General features: G+C 43.9%; 1 protein-coding gene across 4 annotated transcripts in view; it reads right to left on the bottom strand.

The window, feature by feature from the left end:
• The window catches only part of PDZRN3 (PDZ domain containing ring finger 3), a 217654-nt gene that overhangs the window by 15747 nt on the left and 174431 nt on the right, over window positions 1–27476 (bottom strand). For 2 of the 4 annotated variants that reach the window (XM_077276247.1, XM_077276245.1), the window contains 2 exons: window positions 1968–2221; window positions 387–474 (listed from right to left, as the gene is read on the bottom strand). In XM_077276247.1, the coding sequence (XP_077132362.1) occupies window positions 387–474; window positions 1968–2221 (342 nt within the window). Of the gene's footprint in view, window positions 1–386; window positions 475–1967; window positions 2222–18430; window positions 18605–27476 lie in introns of those variants that run through there. The other 2 variants (XM_077276248.1, XM_077276246.1) reach the window with 2 other exon arrangements.

The raw sequence follows: 27476 nt of genomic DNA on the forward strand, positions 1-27476 counted from the left end.
GGGGTTCTGAGCACGGCCCCCTTAATGATATCCATATTCATTAATAGAGCATATGAACAGGGAATGTCTTCCTGAGACAAAGTAAGTTGTCTAAATAACACTTAATGTCTAAAAATGGAATGGGAAGCTCCGCCCCTGAGGAACTCAGTGTTTGAAGTTAACTTTTGTTTCCAGTTCTCAGTGTTCCTGACTACAGTGACATGAATATAACTCATTTAGCTAAACTTTTAGATAATCTGGCAGCTGAAACTCATGAAGTAGAGGAATTGCTCACTGATCCATGATTATCGCAGTCTCCAGCTATGCAAGATCATGGGGAAATGAAATTGTCAATTTGTGTTCAGAACTTGCATTTAATTATCTCACACATTAAAGACTTACGGTACCTCCAATTCCAACTCATCTCTGTCTATATCCTGAGGCAATCCTCCCATAAAGTCGTTGGGGTCAAAATATTCGTGAGGTGAAGAATGCCTAAAAACAGAAAGCGAGGATTTGAGAACCCGCCCTCTTCCCGGATAATGACCAATTATTTTGTTGTTCACATTTGCATAAAGTGAATTTGTCAAAAGTGCAAAACCTCCGGCCTGTATTATTCATAATTAAAAACGCCTAAATGGAGAGATTAAACGATAATAAGGACGATTCTTTGGTGCGGTTTGTGTTCAGGACAGAACTAGGGTCGGTCTTTTTTGAAATGCAAATATTCCATTAATACAACAGGAAGGCGGAAGAGGCAACGGAATAATCACAGAACTCGCCATTAATTCCTCACTTGTCACATGCGAGACTAAAGAATCCAGTAAATGACTTTGCATCAGAAAAAAAAACACAAATATTAGAGCATTTTTCCTTCTGTCTGTTTTTTTCTATCTTCCTTCCATCTGTATTTCTTCTCTCTTTTTCTCTCTCTCTTTCACCTTCCTTCCATCTTTCCTTCTCCTTCCTTCCATCTTTCTTTCTTTCTACTTCCTTCCATCTTTTTTTCACCTGTCTTCCATCTCTCCTTCTCCTTCCTTCCATCTTTCCTTCTCCTTCTTTCCATCTTTTTTTCTCCTTCCTTCCACCTTTCCTTCACCTTCCTTCCATCTTTCCTTCTCCTTCTTTCCATCTTTCCTTCTCCTTCCTTCCACCTTTCCTTCACCTTCCTTCCATCTTTCCTTCTTCTTCCTTCCACCTTTCCTTCTCCTTCTTTCCATCTTTCCTTCTCCTTCCTTCCATCTTTCCTTCTCCTTCCTTGCATCTTTTTTTTGCTTCCTTCAATCTTTCCTTCTCCTTCCTTCCATCTTTTTTTCTCCTTCCTTCTACCTTTCCTTCTCCTTCCTTCCTTCTACCTTTCCTTCTCATTCCTTCCATCTTTCCTTCTCCTTCCTTCCATCTTTCCTTCTCCTTCTTTCCATCCTTCCTTCTCCTTCCTTTTCCTTTCCTTCTCATTCCTTCCATCTTTCCTTCTCCTTCCTTCCACCTTTCCTTCTTCTTCCTTCCATCTTTTTTTCTCCTTCCTTCTACCTTTCCTTCTCATTCCTTCCATCTTTCCTTCTCCTTCCTTCCACCTTTCCTTCCATCTTTCTTTCTCCTTCCTTCCATCTTCCAGCACTCCATAGTCAGATGGTGACAAAACAGATTTACATCAGCCCATGCAATGTTTCGGCACAAATAGCAAAGCCTTTCTCAAGCAGAAAACGTAGCATGGGCTGAATAAAATCTGTTTTCTCACATCAGACTCTGGAGTGCTGCCCCTAATTTTTGGATTTGTATACATGATGTTTTGGGGCTTGCGCTCATTTTTGCATGAAAGGTGCTGCTTTTATTTCTCTATTCTCTATCTTTCTATATATCTTCCAGTGTGACATTAAAAGCAGTGTTTGACACTTGGTAAATCCTGAATTTGCTCCTCTAGAATTCCTACTCTCAGCTGGGCACATCATGGCAAGAAATTTAATGGTATTTTTGTGGTTCACACTTACTCTTCATTTATGAGATATGGATCCAGAGCAGATACTGATGGAGATGTAGAGTTCATTTTAGTCAGGGCCATAATGTGCTCGAAAGTTATGTCCGTCTGTGTCCCGGTGTCCATCATCTGCACATCGGATGGGGCGTTGTACATCTTTGTGCGAGGAGTTCTTCGTAAAACTTGCACCACGATGGGTTCCTTGGCAGTTTTAAAAGCTTCTACTGCTTGGTCATGTGTCGCTCTGGATAAGTCTTTTCCATTTACCTGCAAGAAAAATGTTTTTAAAAAATTACGTTGACTTTCCTTTGTTCTGCTTCCTATCTTAAATACATTATAGTACTTAAAGGGGAAATGTCACTTCCCATATATATGTACTTTTTGTATGTGGTGTAAACGCCGCTTTTCTTCTGAATCCGGCGATGTTTTTCTTTTCTTCCTGCTCCTCTCCGTTCCTGAGATATGGCCTTCTCTTCCCTGTATATACATATAACCTTTTTCGATAAATGGGTGTGGTCTTCAAGACTCTTGTAGGTGTTGACCACACCCGCTTAGAAAAAAACTAGATCTACATAGAAGGTAAACGGGGTCATAACTCCGGAACAGAGAGGCGCAGGAAGAAAAGAAAAACATCGCTGGATTCAGAAGAACAGCGGCATTTTCACCAGGTATGAAAAAATACATATATATGGTGAGTGACAGGTCCTGTTTAAAGGGGTTGTTCAGAATTAGAAGACTGGATGTTATTTTTATCACCACCAGGCACAGACAATAGTAAAACTGTTGCTTTTCATGAAAATTATACTCCCTTAACTATAGTCATTGCCCTTCCCCCACCTCTTTTGACAGATGATCTATATTTTTTCCAACAGCAGGGGGAGACAAAGCACAGGGGACAGCTGCTCCCATAGTAAGCAGAATCTGACATCTATGCCATGACAGTGACATTCGGAATAAAATAAAATAAGCATGTAGAAAAACATTTAAAAAATTTCTTTGTTATCACTTTTCTGAATATTTACTGTCTGGTTGACGTTAATGACCATAACAGATGGACTTGCCCTTGAAATGACGCAAACCCCACTGACAGTAATGATGTGATGTGGATGGGGGAGGGGAGTTGTGTATTTACTTGCGATGGATCTAGAAAGCCTCTAATGGACTCATTATATTTTACACGTTGAAGGAGGCTTCCAAGCACATTTTTTTATCCACGTATATTCACCCTGTGAATTAAATGAAGCTTTGTGTCTGCGTTATCTCTGCTCTACCAGCGTTCATAGCAGAACGCAGGCAGCAGAACACATGGATTGCCTCCAGCTACAGGTAATACACAGCTCTTATCATCAATATTCTTAGATACTTGTTCTAAACACCCCAGAGCTTGCCCAGTGGATTGTGATGCCACCTGCAGCACCATCCCCCCCTTCCCCCAAACACTGATGGAGATACTGTCATTGTACAACCTCAACGACATTAACCAGTTAAAGGAGGAATCCGTGCATTACCAAAATTGTCCTGTATTAGGAAAATAAGTGAGTTATTTTTCCGAAACAGCGCCCCCTTGCTCACAGGGAGTGTCTGGTATTGCAGCTTAGTCTTCATTTGACTTCTGTAATACCAGACACAGCATATGGGGAGCCATTTCCGGAAATATGCACCATTTCACCTGTACCCCAATTTGCAAACCCATTTTCATGTGTCCTACAAGGAATTGATTGAGGGCGATCCTCTGATTTTTGTCTTTTGCATTGATGATTTGTCCTACTTTACTTAAAAATGAATACAAACTGTGCAAAGCTTACGTTATCCCGTGAGGGCACTGTGGGAAAATGAAACAGTACCAGGTTTCTCCATAGATTATCATGGAGGAAAGATATATTTTGTGATCTGCGTAATTGTCAAGGGACTATAGGGTTTACCCCAAAATGGAAAACTCCACTGCCATTAAGCCCATTTATATCCTTCCTGTACTTACATCCAATGACCCGCAGGTACGACCACAAATTATAGTTCCTAAAATAGTCTGAAAAATGATGAGGCCATCATAACACATTCGAAAACCCAGATTGAGAAAAGGATTACACAACAAATCCTATGTCTACAATAAAAAAAAATCAGGTTAAAGGGAAGTTCTACCAAACATCATAAAATTGGCCATATATCAGTAAATCAGAAGTTAGCGTGGCCATCAAAGTCTGACAATGGGATGTCATCTACTTACGGAGATATTGGAACTTTTCTGTTTTGTTGTGGCAGCCATTTTGGAGGAAGTGACAACAGGAAGTGCACCTGTAGTTGTCGTTACTTTGACATTGCTTCTAAATCCCTCTGTTATGATTAATAGAACATACTGATAAGAAGTTAATTTGATGAAAACAACAAATATTGCCACACTTTGTTGTCCCTTTAAAAAATGGCCACCATTTGCTGCTCAAATTTCCTAGAGGCATCAATAGCAACTGTGTAGTAATAAGTGAGCTAAAGCTATTCAATTCTGCCACATATTTGCTACCACCTCCAGCCCTATCATCATATAAGGCAGTCATTTACTAGACATAATGGAGCCGCTAATGTGTGACAGAACATTATAAGGCCCTATAATTGATGGTGCCCCTTGTAGCACAAGGTGGCCACAAAAAAAAAAAAAAAAAAAACGTGCTTGGATTTTTTTTCTGCCACAATCCTTTAATCTTTCCTAGACCATCAGCATTGTTACCGGGGAGAAGGAAAAATTATAATTTTGTAATGTCTCCTCGCCATGCTGGAAGCTGAATGTCCACAAGCCCCTGATGTGATAACACACTCTGCTTGTGAATGTTAGCAAACTGCTCCTTGCGGAAACTACTTACAACTATTTAGACGCTACACAGCATAGCCACACTAGCCAAATCACTTATGATCAGTTAAGTACTGGAATAGGCCACTTGCCTATTTGTCAGGTTTGCTGTAGTAATCAGACTCAGATTTTGAACGTGGCATAGGATGTGCCTATAGAGGTGCCCATAAAGGTACCTACAGTTGATTTTAATTGGCATCAGATGTGCCTATGGATGTGCCCATAGAGGTGCCTAGAGGTGAGGCTTTGATTTGGCATAGAATGTGCCTATTAAGATGTCCATATAGATCAGTATAGGTGATGCTTTGATTTGGCATAGAATGTGCCTATTAAGGTGTCCATAGAGGTTCCAATAGGTGATTCATTGACTTGGCATAGGATGTGCCTATAAAAGTGCCCATAGAGATCCCTAGAGGTGATACTTTGAAGTGTTATAGGATGTGCCTATGAAGGTGCCATAAAGAACCCTATATTTTTTGCTTTAACTTGGCATGGTCCGTGCCCATAGAGGTCCCTAAAGGTGATCTTTGATATAGCATAAGACACACCTATGAATGTGTCCATAGAGGTCTCTATATGTGATGCTTTGATTTGGCATAGAATTTGCCTATGAAGGTGCCCATAGAAGTCACTATAGGTGATGCTTTGATTTGGCATAGAATGTGCCTATTAAGGTTTCCATAGCGGTCTCAATAGGTGATTCTTTGATTTGGCATAGGACGTGCCTATAAAAGTGCCCATAGAGGTCCCTATAGGTGATACTTTGAAGTGTCATAGGACGTGCCTCTGAAGGTGCCCATAAAGAACCCTATACGTTTTGCTTTGATTTGGCATGGTCCATGCCCACAGAGGTCCCTAAAAGAGATCTTTGATATAGCATAAGATGTGCCTATGAATGTGTCCATAGAGGTCTCTATATGTGATGCTTTGATTTGGCATAGAATGTGCCTATTAAGGTTTCCATAGAGGTCCCAATAGGTGATTCTTTGATTTGGCATAGGACGTGCCTATAAAAGTGCCCATAGAGGTCCCTATAGGTAATGATTTGAAGTGGCATACGACATGCCTACGAAGGTGCCCATAAAGAGCCCTATATTTTTATTTGACTTTGCATGATCCATGCCCATAGAGGTCCCAAAAGGTGATGAATGTATCCATAAAGGTCCCTATAAGTGATGACTGATTTGGCATAGTTCATGCCCATAGAGGTACCTAAAGGTAATGCTTTGATTTGGCATAAGACTTGCCTATGAATGTATCCATAAAGGGTCATATAGGTGACACTTTAATTAGGAATAGAATATATATTTGAAGGAAGCCATATAATTCCCTATAGGTGATGCTTTGATATGGCATGGGACATGCCTATGGAGATCCCCCATTGAGTTGCCTATAAATGATGCTTTGAGAATTAGTGCTGTAATGCAGTCAAATGACCACAAAATGAACTGAGGTTCTAGATAGATTATATAAAGAACAGTTCTTATGATTGACTGATGAGAAAAACATAAGCTGTAAAAAAGAAGATATCTACAGGCTCTATAGATGTAAATATGGTGCTGCCATCTTCATAGGGGGGTGTCCATTGCAGAGCACCAAGGAGTTAATGGCTAAAGCTTGTTATCTTATGAAGTTGAGAGCTTGAACCCCCCATGGCAGGACAGCACAGGTCATCCATAGAGAGAGCTTTTTTCAATGGCTCTGGACAAGAGATGAGGATCCTGAGCACAATACGCCCTCATATTAACCATCAATTTCCTAAAAGGTTAAATAAAAGGGGATTTCTTGAGTGGCCATCCTCTGTATAGCCTACATTAATAAGTAGCATCATCTGTTTTTATATTCAATCTGCAGCAGGGTTAAAATAACACATCAACGCACTCATAACAATGTCCAATAATGAGGCCACATCTGGGATCACATAGTGCTAAACATAAGTCAGATTCATAGGATGATAAATGACTCTGGAGCCCGAGCCATTGTAAAGACTAATGTATATGAACCAATGGTTATAACAATGGGAGCTAACATATAGCACTGAGGAACGATGGATGGGTGGTAGTGCTCAAATCATTCATGTGCTACCAACACCAATGAAAGTGTAGATGATGGGTGACTTCAAGAATGGTCCCCCTGCAGTATGTTCCCTATGTGCCGTCAACTAATCAAAAATAATAGGATCCACTTTGCCAAGAAAATTAGGTGGTATGGTATTTTATTTCCTGGGCCAATATATAATTTGTCAGCAATTAATGAGTTTTAGCAAGAAATTTTGAAATGGACATCTAGAAGAGCAAGGGAATAACCCTACGGAATAAGACTGCAGAAGACAACTACCCAAGAAATAAGATTCTGTTAGTATGGACAAGTAGTCCCCAAACATATCAGATTGTGTCATCTGGTAAAGTCACCCCCGTTCACAGCCTTAGATTAACTGACCCCCAAAATTCCTATTGATAAGTGATTATGTTTGTCTTAAAAATTAGTCAATGTTATGTAATACATGGGGGAGTCAAAAGTTGGGCACCACTCAAATGATTTTAGCAGCACCGGTACAGAGGTCTCCCGAAGAATTGGAAATGTAGAATATGAACCTGTCCAAACATCTGTTCAGGGAATAAGCCAACGGAGGGTTTCTTGGCTGCAATATTTTCCCCTCTCTCCATTGGAAACACTTGCGTGCGAGGCAGCGTATGAGAGTGCACAAGTATCGGGGGTTGGGATATAGAGCTAGACAAGCTTTTTAGTGGACAGATATCTACACCATTTAGTGGGGATACCAAAGCCCAAATTAACGCTACTCCTACAAAATCTTTAATACAGTTTCAAATTTTTGCTCAAAATTGGCCCTATCTTCCATATAGGTTAGCTCAGAATTTCGGTCTATATGGTTTATTGTTCGGAGCCCGGACACTAAAGGCTGTTTTTGTGTTGCCCACAACAAAGGGGTGACATAAGATTTTGGAACCAAGTCGACTCCTCGAAGTACAGCTGTCTGACCGGGTTATTTAGCAGCATGGCATGGTAAACATTTGTATGCATTAAAGCATTTGTTGGGTCCTCTTTATTCTACTATGTTGGGGAGGGAAAGCTTTTATTCAGTCTTCTGTAGCCACAGCAAATTCCGTGATACATTGAGGGTCTATTCACCAACCTGCATAGACCCTTGTTTTCCATCCAAACCTCTCTTTCTGGTCTAACAAACATCTTTATTGAAATTCTAAGAAGACTTCAAGTCACAAAAAGGATCCGAACCATAAAGAATTTGTGGATCCCCAGAAATGTTTTCCATTTTTCTTGTGAATTTCAGTAGAGCGGTTGAGGATACCAATTAATTCTACTTGATATCCCCGGTTAATCCATCCATTCTCTTCAACTATATTGTGCTATAATAGACTCCTTCCTTCGTAGGCTCTATTCACCGAGATGGATTACATAGCACCAACTCCAGAAGACAAATTACACGGGTTCACTTGGTTCCCCTATATTCTCTTTTCAAAGAAAATGAAAAATCAGCTTTGGAAGGACTCCGAGAAAGACTCTTGTCCGAATCTGAGAAGCCAAAGACCAATGTTGTCAGTCAAATGGTCCTAAAGCTTTCAATGTTGTGACATTGTCAAATGACTTACTCTTTAGATTTCCTAATTCACATTTACAAAGATTTCAAGGAACCCCAACAGGTCATGTTTTAGCCAAGGGCACCTCCTCCCTAGAGGCAGCCCACGCATATGGTGTAGGGTCCTTGAAGAGAGGGGCCTTGCTGGAGTTTGTCCGATCTTTAATACTGCTAGGTAGGACTCATCTCTCCAAGCAGTCCAAGAACTGAAGGTTCCTACAAGGATCATGGTGGGAAGCAAAGACTAAGACCTTATGTCCTTAGTGGTAAAACCTTGCACCATAATGGAGCTCTGAAACCGACTCTAGGGTTAAGTCTTGTCAATATAACTTGATTTTGTTGGTCTTCTAAACGTTTCCATCGACTGTAGACTCCTCTGGGGTGCGCATGATGCTTTGATGACCACATTGCAGTACATGCTAGCACCGTGGAGTTCCCAAAAAAAGGAAGGACCTTTACTACCCCTATTTGGCATTGGTTGCTCCTAATCTTAAGTATTGAGGAGATTTGTACAGTTTGGTAGGTTGACTACCAGAATCAGTTCTCACTTAAACTGCACATCTGCACTTCTCTGACCATTTTACCAGGACTTCATTTTGCTTGTGGTTCAATTAGGGCCACCACCTTTATAGAGAGAACGTCGGAGTCATCTCAGTTCATCATCTGGTCTCAGGAATCTGACCTCTAAAGTCAGAATTAGCATGTACGTTTTTGCGTCTTTTCCATAATTACGTCCTATAGACACTGTGGGGCGTTTACCCTCATGCAATTCCTAAGTGGCGATAAGGAATAAATGCTGGACGTGGTATCCTCGTAATTAATTAGGGCAGGGAAGACTTATGTGTTATGTGTTCTGCACATTTTATCCATCCACATGCTGCTCTTTGGCTTCTTTACGTGACATGGGCTGAGATACGTCCCTCCCCACCACCTGCTTCCGAGCTGTAAGCAGATGTATAGATGGTGGGGAGGTGAACATAAGTAGTTCGGGGAGTGGCATGACATCATTCGGAGGAAAGACGATGCCAGTTGCAAGGAAAGATTCTCTGTAGAAAAATGGTTGATGCTAGTAGGAGTGAATATAGTATATGCTGTATTGCAGAGGATGGATTTTATAACTAGAGATGGTCGTGAAGAGTTACCACCCGTCTGATGTATGAGCTGTTGGGATTTAGGGGCACACATGGGCAGATATGTGCCAGGATGGGAATGGCTATCCGTGCTGAAAACTGCACCCACTGTAGGAAAGGAGACATTAATGGGGCAATGTTGTTGTGACTATGAAGAACCGTCATGGTCGTCATTATGGGGTCACTGACTGATAATTAGGGTGAAAACATGTCTGCAGTCCTGGAGGCGCTACACCTTATAATTATGGGGGAACTATAGCTGTCATTACGGGGGCAGTGTCATTACAAGGGATTGTCATGTTGGACAATGTAGGGTTACTGTGCGTGTCAGTAATGGTGGACTTTCCATATAGGACAATGTTGCAGGAATTGAGGAGAAATATCGCTATCATAGAGATACATTATGGGGACACTATGTTTGCCCCTATGGCTGTAATGTTGGCGCGCTATAATTGTTATTATGGGCATACTTGGGTTGGACTGAAAAAGGCACTGTGGTTATAAGTAGCTAGCTGGTCATCGTCAATAGGGGGCACTGTTAGGAGGCAGTGTTAGTGTTGCCATAAGGCAATATTGTTGCTATGAGGCAGTATTCATGTTGCTATGAGGCAGTATTACTGTTGCTATGAGGCAATGTTAATATTATGAGGCAGCAACCATAATACTGCCTCATAGCAACAGTCATACTGCCTCATAGCAACAGTAACACTGCCTCATAGCAACAGTAGCACTGCCTTATAGCAACAGTAACACTGCCTTATAGCAACAGTAATACTATGAGCCAGTGTTACTGTTGCTATGAGGCAATATTACAGTCGCGATAAGGCATTACTACTGTTGCTATGAGACAGTATTACTGTTGCTATGAAGCATTACTACTGTAGCTAAGAGGACGTATTACTGTTGCCAGGAGACAATATTAAGGTTGTTATGAGGCAGTATTACTGTTGCTTAGAGGAAGTATTACTGTTGACAAGAGACCATATTACTGTTGCTATGAAGCATTACTACTGTTGTTATGAGGCAGTATTACTGTTGCTATGAGGCAGTATCGCAGTCACTATAATGCATTACTGCTGTTGCTAAGAGGCGGTATTACTGTTGCCAAGAGACCGTATTACTGTTGCTATGGAGCATTACTACTGCTGGTATGAGACCATATTACAGTCGCTATAAGACATTACTACTGTTGCTAAGCGGACGTATTATTGTTGCCAAGAGACAGTATTACTGTAGCTATGAGGCATTACTACTGTTGCTATGAGGCTGTTACAGGGCCCTGTCACTATAGTGATGAATTACATATAAAACACCAGACCCCATTTTGCAGTCTTTTCTCCCTGGCGGTGTCTTTGCCCCTCGGCCCGGTGGCTCCATCACACAGCCAGGCCGGAGTGACATTTTCATAAATCCGTGGCTGATTCTCCAGCCCATAACTTCCGCCGTCGTCCATTCGTCCTGTAATAATCCTCTCAGGAGCCGCCGCCGCCGTCGTTTTGTCTCAAGCTGACTGTTTGATTGTTCGCTTGCTCGTAAGTGAATATTCTGCTATTCGCAGGGATTTATGTGTAATAAAAGGCTCCTCACACCGAGGAGCTGCATTATTCATACGCAAGTCAAGAGGAACGTTTCAATTGCCGACCGCTGATGTATGTCTAATTAAGCAGAGGGACGTTGGGAGCCGCGCACACAGGCGCCGCCATCATTACAGGGCAGTTTGCTGCAGATCGGAGATCAGGCCGAGGATTTGTCCATGTGCCTTTATTTTTTTCTTCATACTGAACTCATCGGTGACAGAATTCCCGGCCTTGGATGCCATTTGCGCTGAGAATTGAAGCTTCTGCATTGGGGCCCCTGAGCTTCACGTTAGGCCATCGCGCTTCCCTACTGGCTCTGACATTGTTAGATACTCCCAGTTGACAAAAGAGGAACGGTAACGCCCACTTGTCATTTTTTTTCCATACATTTCCAGGAGAGATAACAGAAGGGTGGCCCAATACTAGGAAAAGAAGCCATTTTGGGGGAAACAGTCAGAGATACTACATCATTTAGAATAAGCAAAGGAACGATCCAATACCCAATGGCTAAAAATAAGGGTCAGGCAGACTAATCAGCCTGACCTCGACTCTGTGATCAACAAGGTGTACGTAGCTATAGGGCCCCTCCTCACGGGGCTCGTAGACGTCTTCTGGTTTAATAATAGGAACAATTGGTGAACCTCTGGTGTTCAGGAGCAAGAAATATGTTGATGAACTTGTTCCTGATACCCTCACACACCATGGGGGCTATAACATTACAGTAAGCCGATCTGCCCGTAAAACGTAACCCAAATCCCAAGGTAGAGGCGCAGCACATAACACCTGCGTGTGGGTGTTACAAATCCTCTGTCACGAGTGATCAATCATCCTGACAAAAACTCATTAAGATGAAGAATTGTTCATTATTACAATTTAAAAAAAAAAGTTTAGTATGTCATTGTGTTCACATTATTTGTCCACTAGGTGGCGGAATATCACAATCTTGCCAAATGTAGATAAATGGTCATTTTTATAAAAGCTGATATATTTCATCTTGCTTTTATAAGTGAATGTAAACTTTTTACCATCATGTCCTTTTTATCTCCAATGTTATGTGGTTCAGCATGTAGCAGGCAATCCCATGAATACACAGTATGAAAAGAGATCATTTTGGCTGCCTGCAGCCACCACTAGAGGGAGCTCAACAGCTTACTATTTTATATACAAAGGTTTTTATTGATATCGATCTATCTATTATCTATCTATTATCTATCTATTAGGACTGATGTTACTGCCAGGTAGACACAGCAAGCATCGAGAGATTTAAAGGGTTATTCCATTGTTTAGAAGTTATCACCTATCCTTCATAAATGAGTTATCATGTTGATCGGTGGGGGTCTAATTGATGGGACCGCCGCTGTACTCTGGACAGCCTCAGGATTGGTGCTCAACAATTTTGGGAAGTCCCAAAAAATTAATGGCAGTCACATCTCCATTCAGACAGACACATTCTCGGATTGGTGGGGGGTCCAAGTAATCAGACCCCCATCCATCAGAACATTCTCTTGTATCCTAAAAGATGGGAATAACCCTTTAACAAATCGGAAATATGAGAAGCAACTAAAATAAGGAAAAATGAGAAGAATTTGCAAAATTCCTGCTCAGTGGAGCGCTTCATTAAAAAAAAAAGAATAATATTGCATGAGTATGCCATCAGCTCTTAAGCTCCCTCTAGTGGCAGCTGCTGGAAGTGAGAATTTAATTCATAAAGAAATCTTTTGATACGCTGAAATCGTTTCCGATGGCTGAAACGAAGCAACAAAAATCTTTATGGTTAGCTGAAGAAGAACTTTCTTTAAGGTCTCATCTCGCCAGCACTCGGATCCAATGATCAAAATTTGACAGGTCCAAAATTTTTGGTTTTTATTGATGACCTTTTTTAATTCTGTATCAGTGCGTAGGATTTCAGTAAAAAAGAAAAAAAGCTCCATGTGCTGTAATAAAGGAATCAGCAAAAAATGTGTAATATATATATAATATAATGTATAATGAACTTTTTGCAGCATATGTAGGACAGTGACATCCGTATGAGAACGTATATGATAAATCCGCGGCTCTCTGTAGCCAGACGGGCTGCACATTGTGAATGATTTCTCCGTTTGGGCGTTGCGACCTGTAGCCGGTAATAACTAGGTGTCTTCATACACATTTCATTAAGTGATTACAGGTACAATAAGGCGATCTGCGCCACAAGACGCCGGAGGAGGGGGGGGACGGACGCGCGTTGTGAGATGCTGGCGCGGCTCCAAATCCCTTAATGAAGAGCGGCTCTTTGAGTTATTAGTGGATGAAGAGAAGACTCGAACGTCGGCTCCGGCTCTATTTGATCCGCTTTGTCTCGCTGATGCCGGGATTCAGGAGAACAGATGCCCTGGGATCGCCGGCTTGTCATTTATCACCGGATTTTCTCTACCTCCTGGGTCCACGTTGTAGGATTTCTCCACCGACTGCATTATATATGGTTTTTATATTAAAGGGGCGCTCCGATGTCACATCCCTGCATGGTTCCACCGGTCCGGAATAAATAGTAGATTACTGGTCTCCCTACACAGCACCGAAGCCCCCTAATTCTCAGGGGGGTCCCAGAAGTTGGACCTCCTCTAGATCTACCATTACAAGCTAATGGAATATTTTATGTCGGCTTTATTCAGAATTAGAAAATACATGGCTGCTTAATTTTAAAAACGGCGCCACTCCTGTCCGTGGGTTTTGTGCAGTATTGCAGCTTAGCCCTTTTCACTTAAAGAGGTATTCCCATCTCCAAGAACCTATCCCAACATGTAATAGGTGTAATAATATTAGCAAATGTAGTATAGTTCTTCTGATTCGCTATATCTCTTTCCTCTTATGTATTCACTAGATGGTGGCCCGATTCTAACGCATCGGGTATTCTAGAATATGCATTTCCACGTAGTATATTGCCCAGCCACGTAGTATATTGCCCAGCCACGTAGTATATTGCCCAGCCACGTAGTATACTGCCCAGTTACGTAGTATATAGCCCAGTTACGTAGTATACAGCACAGAGCCACGTAGTATATTGCCCAGCCACGTAGTATACTGCCCAGCCACGTAGTATACTGCCCAGTTACGTAGTATATAGCCCAGTTACGTAGTATACAGCACAGAGCCACGTAGTATATTGCCCAGCCACGTAGTATATTGCCCAGCCACGTATGTCACAGGTTAAAAAATAAACACATACTCACCTTCCGAGGGCCCCTTGTAGTTCTGTCGCCTGTGTGCGGTGCAGGCTGCAGCTTCCGGTCCCAGGGTGTGATGACGTCGCGGTCACATGACCGTCACGTCACGGCAGGTCCTTCTCGCATACCATCCTTAGCACCGGAACCTGCCACTTGCATGGAGCGGTCACCGGAGCATCGCGAGGAGCGGGAAAGGCGGCGGAAGGTGAGTATATAATGATTTTTTTTTATTTTTTTTTATTATTTTTAACATTAGATGTTTTTACTATTGAGGCTGCATAGGCAGCATCAATAGTAAAAACTTGGTCACACAGGGTTAATAGCGGCAGTAACGGAGTGAGTTACCCGTGGCATAACGCGGTCCGTTACCGCTGGCATTAACCCTGTGTGAGCCGTGAATGCGGGGAGTATGCAGGCACCGGGCACTGAGTGCAGGGGAGTAGGGAGGGACTAATCGGACTGTGCCCGTCGCTGATTGGTCGCGGCAGCCATGACAGGCAGCTGGCGAGACCAATCAGCGACTTGGATTCCATGACAGACAGAGGCCGTGACCAATGAACATCCGTGACAGACAGAAGGACAGACAGAAGGACAGAAAGACGGAAGTGACCCTTAGACAATTATATAGTAGATAGTTACGACCACTGATATAGTGACAGGTGGTCGTAACCATGGTTACCTAACTGTCACTATCTCAGTGGTGGTAACTATGGATACATAAGATCCTGCACATGGGGTAAGCAACATAGCAAATCAGAACAACTATACTACATTTCTAATTGGAGGGTATTTGCTAATATTATTATTACTATTACACCTACTGCATATTGGAATAGGATTTTTGAAATGGGAATACCCCTTTAAGTGGAGCCAAACTCTTGTCCCACAAACAATCTGATGTTTTTCTAATTATGGACATTCCCTTTAAGCTGGTCTCAATTTTAATGGACACTATAGTTATATATAAGTTGGACAAAGGGGAGGAGTTACATTGCATTATTTTGGGCCGTTTTTGCGAAGATCTGCCCTTTTTCTAGGAAAATCTGACACCGGACCCTGGATATGATAGACCAGAGCAGGCCATCCTAGAAACCAAGATTTGGGGGGCGGAGTTAATTCTAAAAGGGCATGTCCACTTTTGCACATTGAGACCCTATAATGGGAAAGATGAGGCATGATGATAATATTACCAGACATAAGAATCTAAATATTAAACAAAAAGTCAAATAATTAAAAGACGTCCTTACCACGCCCTACTGACATTGATATTGGCATTATTCCGGTCTCTTATTAATGTACCTGTGCTTGAATGATTAGCAAGGAACGAGACGTGCCCCATCATCCAGCCCCCCACATCTGCTCGGGCGCGAGAACACAATCAATAGTTTGTGCTATTAGTTAACCAAAGGGAAGTCTAACAGACAGCGATAACGGCTCAAAGACACCAGGATGCCGCCGGAAGATGCCGCAGCTTGGCATTAACTCTTTGCGGCACACGTTGGGTGTGTATACTTTTGCAAACATTTTTCTGTTGCTTCAATGGGTCAAAAACGCCTTTCCGTTTTAGGTATACAGCTCCGATGCAGAACTATGTGTCTCTTTAGTGACACTACATGCAGTGTGACTGATGTCTCACTCCAGGTTTTATATGTACTACCCAGCGCTCTTTCCCGTCGCCTGGTGGTCCCAGGTTTTAGCCCTCTTGGGCCCCCGAATAATAAAAAGCGGACTGACATTTTTTTCTTGGCACACATCTAAACTCATATATACACATTGCATACAGCCTGTATCTCTGCTAGAAATGATCATGGATTTCAACGAGCGGCCCTTTGGGTAATGTAGAATGCACAGCTGTTCCAGAAACGAGACACAATCTGGGCTCCTCTCCGCTTGTACTGCACAGGGATAGTAAATAAGCAAGATTTATCACAAATAGCACGGTAATAAAAAAAAAAAAGGCCCAAGTCCTATGAGCCTGTAACCAATCCTGCCACTGAGAAAACTTTTCATTATGGCAGTAAAGCAAAACTTACCTGACACACATTGCCCTCTAGTGGCCAAAGTAGGAACTGCACCTACAATCTTGGGCAAAGAGCTAAACTTTACTTTTGGGCAAAGTTCTGTTACTAATTATTTTCTTCATTCATAGTCTTAGTGAATAGGCTGGCAGCGTTGGCAGACATGGGCACAACCATATAATATGTGACGTATATAATATTATAGGACAAAGTGAGTGTAAATGCTGTAACCATAAGGTGATTATTATCGCAGACGAAGAATGGCATAAGGTCACGGCTGTCAATGTGCCAATCCAGGACTGTCTGTCTGGTTGTCAGAGCACACGCTGCCTAATAACCAATCTTGCAAATAAAGCAGAGATGGCGGACAAGTCCTCCTAATGGCAAAATTGCAAAACTTTAGACAACTTGGCTTGGGGTAAAATTTCATCCTGACCCAAAATTGTTCTATCTTTTCATTTTTTTACAGAAACAGCGCCTCCATTAATCACTGGCCAGGCCTGGTACTGCAGCATCGGAGTAAATGAGATTGGACTGCCACACCATACAAAGCCAATAGACAAGTCTGTAAGTGGGTCGTAATGTTGTAGCTGAAAACTAGCCCCCAAACTAACCCTCTCCCCATAGTCCTTAATGACATGGGGGGGGTTCCCTTTAATATCAAAGTCCAATATGGAGTTCTACATTCCAGATCATTCAGAGAAAATGTGCATGACGAAGGAAAGTAAATGCATGTTAAAGGTGGATTCCACCAAAGAGGGGGTCCCGACGTTAGGACCCTCACAAATAGCGAGTGAGGCATTGAACGCATCTGAGGACTGGGGTACACATTTCTCATTTCTTTATGGTCCCAATTTAAGGACCCTCAACTTTAAATGTCTCCTATATTAAGGTCTGGAAACAATTTGCTCTGGTCCCTTCTCTTATAGGGTTAGGGTTAGGGTTGGGGTTGGGGTTAGGGTTATTTAAATGAAAGGGTCATTTAATCATTTGCACCAATCTATGATGAAGCTTCAGTCCTTACCCCCAGGTAACAGATCGATGACAAACCCAACCGTGCTACATCCGTACAAGGGACCTTTTTTTGTACAAATCATTCTCCCTGCCTAGGACCCGGCAGCGCTTTGTACATTAAAGGACCGTGATTCCCCGCTGTCAGATAACAAGGTGACGGGGAAGCTCGCTCACGCCCTGCGCACTCGCAACCTTGTTCTTGCCAACTTCAGTCCTTCCGAAAACACAAAAGCCGCGCAGTCCTTTCATGAGAGATGAAATAGGAAAATGGGTTTATATTCCCCGGCACGTCTATCTAGAATTCCCCCGCTGCCTCGGAGGCATTAAACCGATCCTGTCTTCCAGAACAACCTTGATAATTGTGACCGGATACAAACTGGGGGGCCCTGAGGCATCTAGGGTGGGTGTCATGTTGGCATGTAAGAGAGCGCACGCTACCTGTGCCAATTTGGCAATAAACAGCAGCTTGGGGGGTGTAACGGAATCAATCCTTTTTTCCGGTGGCATGCAGATGTAACAGAGCTAAGTTCCACAGATATAGCAGATCCGAGTTGGTCGTTTTGGAAAATGAACCGGTTACGATGACAGATAAACCCACTTAGCTCTGCTTCATCTATACTCATCTACCTGTGCCAATTTGGCAATTAACAGCAGCTTGGGGGGTGTAATGGAATCAACCCTTTCTTTAGTGGCATGCAGATGTAGTGGAGCGAAGTTCCACAGATATAGCAGATCCGAGTTGGTCGTTTTGGAAAACTAACCGGTTATAATAGATAAACCCGCTCAGCTCTCCTACATCTATACTCATCTACCTGTGACAATTTGGCAATAAACAGCAGCTTGGGGGGCGTAACGGAATCAACCCTTTCTTTAGTGGCATGCAGATGTAGCGGAGCGAAGTTCCACAGATATAGCACATCCGAGTTGGTCGTTTTGGAAAATTAACTGGTTATGATGACAGATAAACCCGCTCAGCTCTGCTACATCTATACTCATCTTCTGGATTTTGTAATGATGCATATAAGTCAAATACAATTTTTTAGCTTCCCCCACCCCATGCTTTTAGAAAGAAGAATTACCTGGCAAACTTCATAGAGTAATTTGTATTCCTCGTCTGCTCTCCTGAGGCTGCATAAGCTGCATCCCATGGTTATAGGATGCGACACATATCCGTCTAGAGGAGAGCGTCCGGGGGATGCAGGCACATTGATGCTGCACACTTGGTGACAGGAGGCAGTGTGTGTGTGTGTGTGTGCCTGTCCTCTGCTGTGCCGCCTCGCACCACACAGCCCTCCCTCCAGTGCCTGCCTTGCTGTGCAGTGGTCCAGTGCACACACTAAATACCGCTCCTCATGCATATTAATCAGCTCTCATTGACTATTCAGATTCAGGCAGTGATATGGAGACCAGAACTGGGAACTGTGACAAGCGACTTCAAGAGCGACACGGAAAAAAGACAAAATCCTGAACGCTTCTGTCAAAATATATATATAGGATTTTTAGATACCGTATGTATTTTTTTATACAATCGTAGACGCAGAACACGATAAAATGCATCTGAATCTGTTTTATTGTTACCTAGCTTTACCCATGAAATCGTATCAGAGGCACTCGCCATCAAAAAAAATTCTACCTAAAATTTTAAAATTCTAAATGAGCGGTAAATGTTATTTAACTGTTTCAAGGTTCTATCCAATCCAGAAAATACTGTTAGGAAAGACTGTAACATTTGCTATTGGGTAGACTAGAAAACATGTGAAATATGTGCAGCCATATTTGTTATCATCCAACTTTCCAAAGTACAGATTTAAAAAATTTTTTCTTGGGAAGAAATGTCTATTAAAAGGAACTTGTCACCTGCCATAAATATGTAATTTCTGTAGCTGGTGTAAATGCCGCTGTTTTCCTGAATCCGGCGATGTTTTTCTTTTGTTTCTACGCCTCTCGGATCCTGAGATATGGCCTCCTCTTCCTCGCATCTAAGTCTAGTCTTGTTGTACAAGAGGGCGTCTCAACTCTTCTTGAAGACCACACCCACTTAGTAACAAGACTAGATTTATAGACAGAGAAAAAGGGGCTGTATCTCAGGATTCGAGAGGCGCAGGAACGAAAGAAAAACAGCACCGGATTCAGGGGAACAACGACATTTACACCAGGCCAAAAAATTACATATTTATGCCAAGTGACAAGTCCCCTTTAAAAGGTGGTCATATGTCAATAGCTGTCAGAATAATGCTCTTTCAGTTAAAAAAATACAAATTTAAGTCCTTTTAGAGTGGTTGTTCTACCTGGCACATGACACCCATTGAAATAAATCCGGCCAAGATGGCATGGAGTCCTCCAGTTACTCTTTCCAGTGGTTCTCCACTTTGAGTAGTGTCCATCTATACCTGGCTTTGGGGTGCAGCAACACTTTATATTAACCCAAATTTTAATTAACTGTCATTGATCTTATAGATACAACATCCTAAGATTTGGCCCTATTTATTCTCTAGATATAGACCTTACTGTAGCTATTGATGATCTACTTGAGACTCCTCAGAGATCTCCCAGTAGATCTTCAGCTCTTGCTCCTAGGATCTATGAAGTCTTTGTAATGAGATCATAATATGTCTGTCTCCAAAAGATGGACATCTTCTCTTGGAGGAGAATCTGGAGACCACCCCACATACACATTAGACCGTCGGCCGATCCCATCGATATCGGATGACTTTAGTCTACTGTGCATGGTGGCCCTAAGTCTTTGATAACTTTGGGAGGAACATCATCTTCTCACCCTGTAAATGATTACCAGTGAATGGATGGAACGGATTATGGATCTATGCAATGGAAATTTGTGGGCGGTATTATTTTAGAACTGTTTGGCAGTATTATAGGAACAGTCCTCATAGTGACCATGAATGGTCTTGGCTCTCAGGGTTATTTAAGGCCAGCCCAGTATACGAATAAACCTCATAACCTTCTTATTTACGAACTGTCTGACCATCTAGAAAACTTTCCGCTCCTCCGAGGCCACACGTTTTTTTTCTCTCCAGCGCCTCAAACTTCTACAGAAATTCATGAATTAAATATTGTATATTAAACTCATCCCAAGACGACAGCCGCCGGTCTGAGCTCGGGTATATAACACCCAGGGATGTGTAATTTTTTCCTTACTAATCGTCTACCTTAGACGAAAAGTTATACCAGAACCTGACAAGATGCCACCGGTAAAAAAGTGACATGTTGTCATCCGTCAGTGTGAAGAAGCAGAAATATATGCCGGAGACAGAGCGGCAGCTTAGGAAAAAAAAATATGACTGCTCATCCAAATGGTTGACTTCACATTAAAACTGTGAAAACTTTACAAACAAGACAGTTCAACTCCATTCACAGCCAAAGCTGCACCTTGAATTTGATAGCTGCCTTTTTTTTGTCAATGAACAGCGCCACACCTGTCCATAGGTTGTGTGTGGTACTGCAGCTCAGCCTCAGAGAGGACAACCTGTGGACAGGCGTGGAGCCATTTCTTGATGGAAAAAAAATGCACCTCGATCCCAGATTTAAACTTTTTTAGACCCCCAAATTGGGGTCTATTCTTCTATAGCTCCTACCTCAATATGCCCATCTGAAAAAACATCCATTACCGTGACCGGATTGCAATCTGGATAGTAATGTTGGTTAATTCTGGATCCGTCTGTTGTCTTCTTCTTCATCTTCGGGGTCATTCATTTTGATTTTCCATCTCACAAATGAAAATTAAATTTCCCTAGAAAAGCAGCTGAGCAGTGCTGGTTCAGGATCTTAATCCCGAGCGTTTGATGTTCGTGCACTTACACTTGTGCTCCCTGAGTAGTCATCAGGCCTTGGAGGGGGTCAACAGTGAGGATCAGGGGTCATTGTCATTGGCCACAACCAAAAAAACAGCTAATAGTCACCGGTTGATGGAGAGAAAAAAAATCCAACGCACTTAACCCCGTTTATCACATATGGTCCACCCCTTTACCTTTCCTCGAATTGGGATAATGACTCACCATACAGATTGAATGCGTTATAATGACAGTCAGCAATTCCCATCACAACCACTGGGTGGCCGCAGAGATACATATAGCAGAAACATCTCCCAACAGAGTATCTCAAAACCATGTTTTGCTTTGTTTTTTGGTCATCCTGGATATGTCATGCCAAGAGGAAAGATAAGGAAGGAAGGATCTGTATGTATGAACCAGGAACGACTATTTATCAAAATATTTAGCCCAGTAGTAAGGGCCGAGTTGGTCCTTCAAAATTCTCAAGGATCCTATAGCGGACTCCAGTTTTGACACACAAAAACACCCTCCTGCTAGACCAAGACATCAAAAGTAAAGCAGAGGACAAATTAATGATTAAATTTGGAAATATATTTGAAAATGACCCTTTTGGATGAAAAGTTATCCAACCCTGATGATTTCAGAAGGGACCATCTCCGACTATGGAGGTCTCTGGACTATCCTTGGTCAGAAGAAGTAAGGATAAAGAAGGATCGGACATGTTGAATTTTTAATGATCTAAAATGTTTTTCTCAAAGGCAGCAGCTTATCCCTCTTAATTTCTCCCGAAAACACATGCACACTCGGGCCGAGCTGAACGTGCGTGTGTATAGGACGTCTGGTGGAACAACTATTGCCTAAATGTTTGCTTCTTTGACTGACCGCTAATTCATGTGTAAGGAAAACTTTAGACATCCTCTTCTATCGAAGAACCAAGTTGAGCTGCTGTAGAATTTTCTGTCGATTTTCGCCAATTTAATGTCCTTTGCTTTATTATTTCTTCCCGCTCGTCCAACCTCATGGAAGAGAAGGATATGGATGAAATCCCCAAAAGACGAGGTGGCTGTAAATAAGGAGGGTCGAGTTAGCCCTGGTCTTCCAGTAGGTATATGATTCCTCCAAAGGTGACCACCCAAGGCTGTGATCAGCAGCAGAGGTCAATAGAGATGTCCATTTACTAGTAACGTGCCTTGATGGCAGATCGTAGCCACCCACCGAACAATGGTAGATGTGAGAGGGGTCTCACTTGTGCATGAGTGAACTTTTAACCTGCCTTTCAGGAATTCTAAATCCAACCTAATTTCATTGTATCCCCCTTACCCTGACCCCTTCCGATGCTCTCAATCTTCCTAATCCTTTACTAGCGAGTGCTATACAGTGTTAAATGAGTCATTTGCTCACAAAAATGGATGTTTGCTGGACAGTTAAACCCCCAGCTATTGTTCAGGCCTAATCCTACGCTAATGTGATTACCGACCGATCAGCAGCGGGGTTTGCAGGGTGACGACAAGACAGCAACATAGATGTCCCTCAATATATGGTCCTGCTAATAACGCTGGGGGGGCCGAAATGCAAGGGGGAAATCAATGGAAGATTCTTGGTAATGGAACAGAGAGCATAATAAGGAAAAAAAATGGGAAAAACAAGTGGAAATAGATAATGGTGTGAGGAATATATAAGGGTTAGTGATGAGCGAGTATACTCGTTGCTCGGGTTTTCCTGAGCACGCTCGGGTGGTCTCCGAGTATTTGTTAGTGCAGCGCCCCAGAGTCCTGGTCGTTGCAGTACTGTTGCTCCGCCACTATGGGGGGCTATGGTACGTCTGATGGCACTGAAGGAGTTCTTCTGACCAGGTATCACATACACCAATACATTTCACAGTCGGGCCTCCAGGGGGAGCTAAGGGTACTATTCATTAGGCCACTCCTCATAATCTGGTAAAACTGGGGGTTAGGCAGGAAGTTAGAGAGAAAGCTGACTGGGTTGGAACCAGGCAACACCTTGTGGCAGAGGGTGTTGTGGGGGAAGATTCGGTAGGGTCCCTGTCAGGGGTGGGATCCTGACAGAGGCCTGGCAACCAGAAAGAACGTTACGGGACCGTGCCTGCACGACATTGCGGCGGTGCCCAAGAAAGGATAAGAAGCGAGATTTATTGTGCTGAGTGAGATACGAGATCAAAGCAAAAAGGAGAAATTCCAGTAGGAGTCGTGCTGTAAGACCGAGGCAACATCCTACTGAGGCGCAATTTACCGGTGGCCGGAACGCCGAGGAAGTATAGAACTCCAAACCATACTTCAAACCAACGGCAGGACAGTCAGTTACAGGCGGGCTGTCTCACATACATCACCTACGAAGACATAGGGGGCACACTAGGAGAGGGGCGACTCTAGGGTCCCGGAAGAGCTCCGAGCCTACCCGTCATACGGGTGCGTCCTAACCAGACCATCAGGGAGGGACGGAGGAGAAGAACATCATCCGATCGAGTTGTGAGGGAACACGAGAAACAGACACAACAGTTGTGGGTACTATCCCGTAAGCCCAGCAGGGGAGGACCACAACACACAAGCGCTAGCAGGTAGACATTGATTTCCACCTGCAAAGGGAATTCTGGAGGTGCCATTGGACCGGCCGGACTTGCGCAGCCTGGTTAACCGTATTCCGGATTGAGGACTTTGAGATCTTCAGTAAAGAGGTAAAGAGACTGCACCCCTGTGTCCTTGTGATTGATTGCGTCCTGCACCACACACCGAACTGTCACCCTTTTATTGGGCGCCCCTCAGCAGCAGGGTCACGGATCGGGCCTAGCCACCGTGACAACCCCAGAGCAGAGACTCAGAGGCCCGGTACCGGGTACCCCTCGGCCCTGCGGCGGTGGGGGCGCTGCAAAACTTGGCGTCACGAACAGGATCTACTTAAGCCTGAAGAATCAGGTCATGTGTGCCTTGGAACTGTGATTTATTATACTTGGACTGTGACTTATTGCAAAGACTGTGTATTGCCACTTGCCGCCAGAAGTTCCTGCCAAAACCGCCGCCATTGCAGCGCTAAGGAGAGCGCAGGAGAAGAAGAAGGGCGTGGAAGTGGACGTGAACAAGCTGAAGAGCGCGAAAGACAATGGCCGCCCAGTCTAAATATTTCGGCCCCTTGTGGACGTGTCCGTCAGCAGCCGAGATCCGCCTCCTGATCCTCAATGGTGGGCAGAGACAAAGAAAGCGAAACCGCCCACGAAGGAGAGAGCGGGAAAAGGACCAGGAAGAAGAAGTCAGCGACATGGAGGACGCCATGGCCAGCCACCCGGAGCCGGAGCGTGGGGTCGGAGCCGAGGACTCCCCCAGCTATCCGGAGAGGCACTGCAGCCAGACCTCCACAGTTGACGCTGACCTCCTGCAGACCGGAGCGGACGAGCTGATCCACCAACTCCTGCAGACGCAGCTGAGCACTGAGGCCGGGTGGAAGAAGACCATCATCGGGAGCCTCACCAGACATCTGTCGGCAGCCTCATCTGGTCCGGAGCAGGAAAGAAGTTCCAGCGCTCCAAAGCCAGAAAGTAAGGCCCTGCCAGAAAGCGAGATGCTGCAAACGGAGATGACAACGCCGCAGCGCAAGGCCCTGCAACCAGCGTTCCAGATCCCAGCGGGGACGGAGCAGATTGGCACCGGAGGGACCGCATCTGAAGCAGGTATGAAGGACGACCCTGCCCTGATGACTGACACCACTCCCGTGACTGCTAGTGTCACAGCTGCTGACTCCGTTCCAGTGACTGATCTTGCAGCAGCCGCTACCTCTGCTGCAGCAAATGCCCCTACTCAAGCTGCGCAGACCTCCATCGCTGTGCATGACCTATCCGTACATGAAAGACGGATTAACGGCGTTTGTCCAGCACTGGGTGCAACCCTGGACTTCACCCTTCCCGGGCCAAGAGGGGTTAAGTGCCAGGTGCAGCCCTGGAAGCCGTCCAACTAAACCTCGGAAACCTGAAACTGTAAATAATTAACTGTTTGTTTTTCTACTGTTTTGCTGCTAAAACCCGTCTAGGGTTATTCTTAAAGGGATCCCTTTGTTGACCCGGGATCCCTATTGCCTTTTGTTTGTTTTCTACTTTTTGCTTCAGTTATCGAGAGACTGCCGAATCATGGACGGTGAATGATTCAAAAACTGATTTTGTAAATAGTTTGCACCTTCTTAAAGGTGCTCTCTACTGGTTTTATATGAAGAAAGGACACTTTGCGAAGATACTGTTTTTGAAAACATCACTGGAGTCCTTATTGCAAACAGACTTGCAGCTTGAGAAGTTGCACTACCTCATAAAGACTTGGTCCCCTCTTAAAGGGAATGTTCATTGATAGTATTTAGAGAATGATGATGCTCTAAAAGGAAAAGTAATAATGCTGATATGTGAAAGTTAAATGTAACTAACTAGTTGATTGTAAGAAATGTTTAATGATGTTGATAGAAGAACGAGGACAGGAAGTGAACCCGTACGGGGTTAGTTAGTGAGTCCTCCTAGGAGCCATACAGAGATGGCTCAGTGATCTTGAACTGAAAGAAAAATGATATGTTCTATACTGTGTATAGTAGTGGAAGGACAGTAGGCCCGGGCAGAAAGGGGCGGTCCTGTACAGAAAGGAGAGGCAGCAGGCCTGGAGCAGTTAGGACAGGCGGTCCTGCAGATGTAAAGAAGGAGAATGCAAAAACGTTAAGTAGCCTTATAATGTCTTATAAGAAGGTCTTTAGTGGATTCAGCGAGTACATCCTTAAAGGCAAAGTTAAATTATTGTTCGAAAATGTTGCACTTAGTAGAATACCCGGTTGGGTAAGAAAAGTTATTTATAGTATTTAACCATGTTTGTAACGTTCAAGTGTCCTCACCTCCCATAAAGGGAAGCTCTGTTAAAAAGTTTACTTGTACTTGCATTTTCAAAATTGTATGTCTTTTTGCTAACCTGTATTGTTGTTTTCTTCCCAGTCCAGGAGTACTGGATTTAACCGGGGGGGAGTGCAGCGCCCCAGAGTCCTGGTCATTGCAGTACTGTTGCTCCGCCACTATGGGGGGCTATGGTACGCCTGATGGCACTGAAGGAGTTCATCTGACCAGGTATCACATACACCAATACATTTCACAGTCTGGCCTCCAGGGGGAGCTAAGGGTACTATTCATTAGGCCACTCCTCACAATCTGGTAAAACTGGGGGTTAGGCAGGAAGTTAGAGAGAAAGCTGACTGGGTTGGAACCAGGCAACACCTTGTGGCAGAGGGTGTTGTGGGGGAAGATTCGGTAGGGTCCCTGTCAGGGGTTGGATCCTGACAGAGGCCTGGCAACTAGGAAGAACGTTACGGGACCGTGCCTGCACGACATTGCGGCGGTGCCCCAAGAAAGGATAAGAAGCGAGATTTATTGTGCTGAGTGAGAAACGAGATCAAAGCAAAAAGGAGAAATTCCAGTAGGAGTCGTGCTGTAAGACCGAGGCAACATCCTACTGAGGCGCAATTTACCGGTGGCCGGAACGCCGAAGAAGTATAGAACTCCAAGCCATACTTCAAACCAACGGCAGGACAGTCAGTTACAGGCGGGCTGTCTCACATACATCACCTACGAAGACATAGGGGGCACACTAGGAGAGGGGCGACTCTAGGGTCCCGGAAGAGCTCCGAGCCTACCCGTCATACGGGTGCGTCCTAACCAGACCATCAGGGAGGGACGGAGGAGAAGAACATCATCCGATCGAGTTGTGAGGGAACACGAGAAACAGACACAACAGTTGTGGGTACTATCCCGTAAGCCCAGCAGGGGAGGACCACAACACACAAGCGCTAGCAGGTAGACACTGATTTCCACCTGCAAAGGGAATTCTGGAGGTGCCATTGGACCGGCCGGACTTGCGCAGCCTGGTTAACCGTATTCCGGATTGAGAACTTTGAGATCTTCGGTAAAGAGACTGCACCCCTGTGTCCTTGTGATTGATTGCGTCCTGCACCACACACCGAACTGTCACCCTTTTATTGGGCGCCCCTCAGCAGCAGGGTCACGGATCGGGCCTAGCCACCGTGACAACCCCAGAGCAGAGACTCAGAGGCCCGGTACCGGGTACCCCTTGGCCCTGCGGCGGTGGGGGTGCTGCATTAGTGTTCGGAGATTTAGTTTTCATCGCAGCAGCTGATTGATTTACAGCTACTAGCCAGACTGAGTACATGTGGGGGTTGCCTGGTTGCTAGAGAATCCCCACATGTCATCAAGCTGGCTAGTAGCTGTAAATCATTCAGCCCGAGCAACGAGTACACTTGCTCATTACTAATAAGGGTATATAAGCTTTGTTTCAGAGCAGGTCATAGACATAGT

Source organism: Ranitomeya variabilis, chromosome 8, assembly GCF_051348905.1.
Source record: "Ranitomeya variabilis isolate aRanVar5 chromosome 8, aRanVar5.hap1, whole genome shotgun sequence".
In the NCBI taxonomy this organism is placed as follows: Eukaryota; Metazoa; Chordata; class Amphibia; order Anura; family Dendrobatidae; genus Ranitomeya; species Ranitomeya variabilis.